Raw genomic sequence first — 6,735 nt, forward strand, 5'->3', positions numbered from 1 at the left:
ATAAATATGGATACATAATATCAGAATATCTTAACAAATATTCTAATATTCTAACACTCCCCCGCAGTCGAAACGGGAGGCTCACGAACGCTAAGACTGTCCCGAAAATCATCAAATAAGATACGCGGAAGGCCTTTGGTAAAGATGTCGGCGATCTGATAGCGAGAGGGAACATGGAGAACTCGGACTTCGCCTTTAGCAACCTTTTCACGGACAAAGTGAATGTCCATTTCAATATGCTTGGTACGTTGATGTTGCACTGGATTGCCGGATAAATAAATGGCACTCACATTGTCACAATAAACCAAGGTAGCTTTATGAATGGGACAATGTAGTTCAAGAAGTAGATTCCGAAGCCAACAGGAATCAGAAACGACATTAGCTACCCCCCGGTATTCAGCTTCAGCACTAGAGCGGGACAATGTTGGTTGTCTTTTAGACGACCAAGAAAGTAAGTTGTCACCCAGAAAAACACAATAACCTGAAGTAGACCGTCTAGTATCTGGGCATCCGCCCCAATCAGCATCAGTGTAAGATATGAGCTTATTAAGAGAGGATTTATATAAGTGAAGCCCATATGATAATGTCCCCTGAAGATAGCGTAAAATACGCTTAAGAGCATTCATATGCTCGTTCCGTGGATCATGCATGTGCAAGCAAACCTGTTGAACTGCATAAGAAATGTCAGGACGAGTGAATGTAAGATATTGGAGAGCACCAGCAAGACTACGATACTTAGTGGCATCCTCATAAGGCGAGTCCTTAGAGGCACTTAGTTTAGGTTTAGTGTCAACTGGTGTGGAACAAGAGCTGCAATTAGTCATGCCAGCTCGCTCAATGATCTCGGTAGCATACTGTTTCTGAGACAAGAACATGCCAGTAGCATTGCGGGTCACAGCAATCCCCAAAAAGAAATTCAGAGGACCAAGATCTTTCATAGCAAATTCAGTACTTAACAGGGCCATAAACTGCTTTCTTAAGTGATCAGAGGATGCTGTAAGAATTATATCATCAACATATAACAGAATATAAGCCATATCTGAGCCCTGTCTGTAAATAAACAAAGAATGATCAGAGAGACTGTGAGAAAAACCAATAGTGGCAACAAAATCTGCAAATCGCTGATACCAGGCCCGAGGAGCCTGTTTTAGGCCATAGAGGGATTTCTTCAGTAAACACACATGATCAGGGCGACTTGGGTCGCGAAAACCCATGGGCTGATGCATATACACTGTTTCATTGAGATAGCCATGTAAGAAAGCATTCTTGACATCCAACTGGTGAATAGGCCATGATTTAGAGAGAGCAATGCTAAGAACAGTACGAATAGTGGCCGGTTTGACGACCGGACTAAATGTCTCATCACAATCAACCCCCTGCTGTTGAGTCTTCCCATCACCTACAAGACGGGCTTTATGCCTCTCAAAAGAACCATCAGATTTTCTTTTATGACGAAAAATCCACATAGACCTAATGACATTCACATCCTGAGGCCGAGGTACCAATTCCCATGTTTTATTGTCAATAAGAGCATTAAATTCATCTAACATTGCATTTTTCCAATTTGGGTCACGAATAGCACTAACAGGATCTTTTGGAAGAGGAGAGATGTTAGGTGCAGTCATGGTGTTAAAGTTGGAAAAATATTTAGAGTTGGGTCTGAAAATACCATTTTTAGCTCTTGTGGACATGTGGTGGGGGATGGGACCTAGCTGTGAGGGGGAAGTGGAATGAGGGGGGTCATGGGCTGACGTGGAGGGTGAGGGAGAATCTGGCCCAGTCCGTAAGGGAGAAGAGGGGGGCGAACTGGGCCCAGTCCGTATGGGAGAGGAGAGGGGCGAAATGTGCTGATGGACAGTACCGAGTGAGGATGGCCCAGCTGAACCGGTAGGCCCAGTAGGAGAAGGGGGGTTAGTGGGCTGCGGTAATGGGGTAGGAGGGGCGCTATTTAGGTGATGTATGTAGTGAAGAGTAGGATTTTGATCCAAGAAATCATAGGCATGTTTGTGAGGGGTGTGAAGCTTAGAGAATGGGAATTCAGCTTCAACAAATTTTACATGACGACAAATGAGTATTTTCCCACTAGATAAATCATAGCATTTAGAACCTCGGTGATTTGGGGCAGGACCAAGATAGACACAAGGTGTGGATCTTTCTTGTAATTTGTGTATAGAAGTAGAGGGAAATAGGGGAAAACATAGACAACCAAAGACACGTAAATCCGAATATATAGGATCACATTGATATAGAATTTGAGTTGGGGACTGAAATCCTAAAACTTTGGTTGGAAGAATGTTTAAGAGATATGTGGCCATTGCTAAAGCATGGTGCCAAAAAGATAATGGCAAAGAAGCATGAGCAAGTAAGGTCCGAATGATGTTATTGATTGATTGAATGTGTCGTTCAGATTTTCCATTTTGAGGAGAAGTGTGGGGACAATAGACGAAATAGCATGCCATGGTGATCAAAAAAATCTTGAAAAGTGCCATTAATATATTCCGTGCCATTGTCACATTGAAAGGTTTTAATGTTACGTTCAAATTGAGTATGGACAAGAGTGTGAAAAGATTTAAACAAGTGTTTAACTTGGGATTTCTTTGCAATAGGAAAAGTCCATAAAAATTTGCTGTAATCATCAAGAAACAAAACATAATAACGATGGCCAGAAGAACTAATAACAGGAGAAGTCCAAAGATCACTATGAATAATATCAAACGGAAGAGTAGTGTGCGACACAGAATTATAAAAAGGTAATTTAGAGTGTTTCCCTAAGGGACACGAAGAACAATAAGAACTGCAAGCCTTATTACAATCAATAAAATTTTTACTACATAATGATCTAAGAACAGCATCACCAGGATGTCCTAAGCGATTGTGCCAAAGATCTGAGGAAGCAGTAAGCAAGGCAGAATTTTTGACTGGAGAGGTGGCTTGAGTATTTGAGAAAATAGGATAAAGGTCCCCGGTACTGTCACATCTCATTAGTCTGGCCCCCGTCTGTAAATCATTAACAGAAAAACCAAAGGGATCAAATTCAAGGGAAACAGAATTATCGGTGGTGAATTTACGGACGGATATGAGATTTTTAATCAATTTAGGAGCATGTAACACATTTGTTAAAGTCAATGGAGGGTAGGGAGCGGGTAATGTAGTACTACCGTGACCAACAATCGGAATTAAATGTCCACTACCAACAACAATGTTATTATTTTTAATGCTCGAATTGACATAATTAGAGAGAATACCTGGGTCCGCAGTCATATGAGATGTAGCACCAGTGTCCATGTAATAATTTCCGTCTGGTTGAGAACAGTGAGAGCATTCATCGCGGCTTCAATGTCAGTGGGAGTATAGTTGTAAGATGGAGCCACGGCATTATAAGCTTGCGGACGAGGACCTAAGAGACCCGGTCCAGTAGGCCTAGAACTAGCATGCTGCACAGCAGGTCGTGGAGCCCAAGAAGCAACAGGATAGGGACATGGGGGTGGCGTGGGCCACTGATGAAGCCACGGAGCCCAAGAGGCCCAATGTTGCTGCTGCCAATTTAGAGAATTGGGCCCAGGTGGATTTTGAACTCCCTGCCCAGCATTATGGCGCCCTTTTCCAGGAGGCTTAGAGGTAGACTTTTTGGACTTACCATTTTTGGAAGGCTGGCGTGAAGAAGATACGGGAGCAGTGGTGCGGTCCGGACCGTGGCCGCCGGAGCTGGTGATGAGGGCCGTGTTAGAGCGGGTGCCCAAACCTCCTTCCTTTGCCAAACGATTTTTAATGGTACGTTCAGCTAGTTTGAGTCGAGAGCGACAACTCTCAAAGGAAGGCAAGGGTTCCTGATTTTGTATAAAATCCACCGTCCCGGCGTAGGCTTCAGGTAAGCCACCAGTAAGCTTGAGAACTAACCGTGAGTTTGAGAGAGGGGCATCAACATCGGCAAGTCGATCGGCTAACGACTTGATGTGATTACAATAGTGATCAATGGAGGAAAAGTTCTCAAAATCAAGAGCAGCAAGTTCATCTTCAAGATGAGTAGCGCGGGAAACCTTGTTATCCTGAAACATGGATTCGAGACGAGCCCACGCACCATGGGCAGTGTCATTTTTGAGTAGAATAGCTTGAAGAAGATCCATGGATATAGTCCCGTATATCCATTGAAGGACTGCCGCATCGAGACGCTTCCATAAGGCTGGGTCAGCGGCTTTCGAGGCGGCATACGCGGCAACCTCCGTTTCATCCGTAGGAGGGATGATGTGGTGGTGCAGATCATGAATTCTAACAAGTACCTTGAATAAGGCCGCCCAAGAGTGATACATGCCGTGCTCCGCATCTAATGTAATGGGAATGAGGGACTTTACATTTGTGATGGTCAAAGCAGGATGATACTTTGGTGTGTCGGCCATGGAGAATATGCAGCGGAAGAAAGTACGAAGAAGAAGGAAGAAGGTGGGTGTTAGAGATTTAGGAGCGTTACCTAAACTGATACCATGATAGAATCTCAATTCTTGCCTTTTCTCATTATCATATGTCATAATATATACAATGTACAGTAGCATAATTAGCCTAAGATTAAGGTAAAGACTAGCTATAATTAGGCACTAAAATATTCTTTACAAAATAAATATGGATACATAATATCAGAATATCTTAACAAATATTCTAATATTCTAACACTTATGTGTTTTCTTTCTTATTGTACTGTAGACTGTAGTAGATCATATACTAGTTTTGAAACCTTGATTGTTGTTCATTTTACTTTTTTGCAATTTTTTTGTTGACATTGTTGATTTTGTGTTGCAGTAAAATATAATTTTTCAGCATTATTATATATACAATCTTCCTCCATTCTTTTACTATTGTAACAATTACCAGTTTGAGTAATTTTATCTATTGGGACCACCTCCCTTTTGGTTCAAAAAGCAACTACAGTTGACAATATTGCATTTACTTTATATTAATAAAAGCATCATTACCAAGTAAGTGTTGGCCCATGCATGTAAGTCCTATTGACTATCAATCGTAGAATAATAGCAAACAATAACAGAATATCAAATAAGAAAGCAGGAAAAATCACACCAGAACTTTTTACGTGGAAACCCAAGAACTGGGAGAAAAACCACGAATATGCACTAGGAATCGATGAACGTTCAAGAAAGATTACAAAAAGTGCTCAAGATCTCTCTCTATAGCCTTTTCTCTCTGTAGATGTGTTTTTATTGATGAAGAATACATTAATCGTAATTAGGGCACCTATTTAAACCCTCATTAAGTAAAACCGGAAAAATAACGCGTCGAACTTTTCCCCGCAAAACCGCGAGTCGCGGAACTGGCCGCGAGTCACGGTGCCTGCCGCGAGTCGCAGTTCTGGCCGCGAGTCGCGGTCAGCTCTCGCAGTTTTGCCAGTTCTTCGTAAAACAGTCATAACTTTCTCATTTCTCATCGGAATTGGACATATGACCTATTGTTGGAAAGCTCTCAGAACAAGCTATCACCTCCACTTTGAATCACCTCAAAATCATTTATATATTGAAAGATATGTCCATTCAAAGTTAGCCCTATGTCCCAAATGACGTTTTCCTTCTACGCAACCTCATCTCCACACCCATACACCTCCATGAGCTTCATATCACGCCATATACCCAACAATCTCCCACTTGGGGATAGGTGTAAGTGAAGAAAACTCCATACCTTCATCATCTTCTCATTCATCTCAACTCCTAATCCACCATCTTCGCCATCAATCAACGAAGACCAACTAAGGTCCTGCACAACCTTAGTTTATCACAACTCACACTCTTAGTGAGCATATCTGCTGGATTCTTAGCACCCAACACTTTCTCCAGACTCAACTCATTCTCCTCCACTAAACTCCTGATATAGTGAAAACGCCTACGAATGTGTTTAGTCCTACAATGATACATGGGATTCTTAGCCAAATGCACTGCACTTTGACTATCACTATAAAGTATCACCTTTTCCTGTTTAATGCCCATCTCCTCAAGAAAACCAATCAACCATACCATCTCCTTACCGCCTCCGACATAGCCACATACTCAGACTCTGTAGTAGACAAAGAGATACACTTCTGTAACTTGGACATCCAACTCACTGCAGTACCCCCACAGTAGAGACATATCCTGAAGTGCTTTTGCTTGTATCGATATCTCCACTGAGATCAGCATCAACATAACCCTCTAGCTTTACTCCCTTCTGCCAGAAACAAAGCCCCATACTTGAAGTACCCTTCAAATACCTTAGTAACCACTTTACAGCCTCCCAATGTTTCTCACCTGGATTAGAACAAACCTACTAACAACTCCCACTGCAAAAGCAATGTCTGGTCGTGTGCACACCATGGCATACATCAAGCTACCAACAGCTGAAGCATAGGGAACAGTGGCCATCCGCTCCTTTTCTGCTTCTGTAGTTGGTGAATGCTCCCTTGTCAATTTAGATCACTAGGAAGTGGTGAATTTCTGGGTTTAGCATCTCCTACATTAAACCTCTTCAGCACCTTAAGAATATAATCCTCTCCTGAGATAACTTCAACATACCAGTAGACTTGTCCCTGAAAATCTTAATGCCTAAGATTTGTGTAGATTCACCCAAATCCTTCATCTCAAATACTTGTGACAGTTTTCCTTTCACACCATTTATCACATCCATACTAGTACCAGCAATCAGCATATCATTAACATACAGAAGTAAATAAACATAGTCATTTTCATACCTCTGAAAGTAACA

General features: G+C 42.0%; 1 protein-coding gene across 1 annotated transcript; it reads right to left on the reverse strand.

Moving 5' to 3' along the window:
• Positions 1-3,257: 3,257 nt before the first annotated feature.
• Positions 3,258-4,394, reverse strand: LOC130591869 (uncharacterized). Its single transcript, XM_057395815.1, has one exon. It carries the CDS (start codon positions 4,392-4,394, stop codon positions 3,258-3,260), a length of 1,137 nt encoding a protein of 378 aa, XP_057251798.1.
• Between the last annotated feature and the right edge of the window lie 2,341 nt (positions 4,395-6,735).

Source organism: Beta vulgaris, chromosome 6 (assembly GCF_026745355.1).
Source record: "Beta vulgaris subsp. vulgaris cultivar EL10 chromosome 6, EL10.2, whole genome shotgun sequence".
NCBI classification, from domain to species: domain Eukaryota; kingdom Viridiplantae; phylum Streptophyta; class Magnoliopsida; order Caryophyllales; family Amaranthaceae; genus Beta; species Beta vulgaris.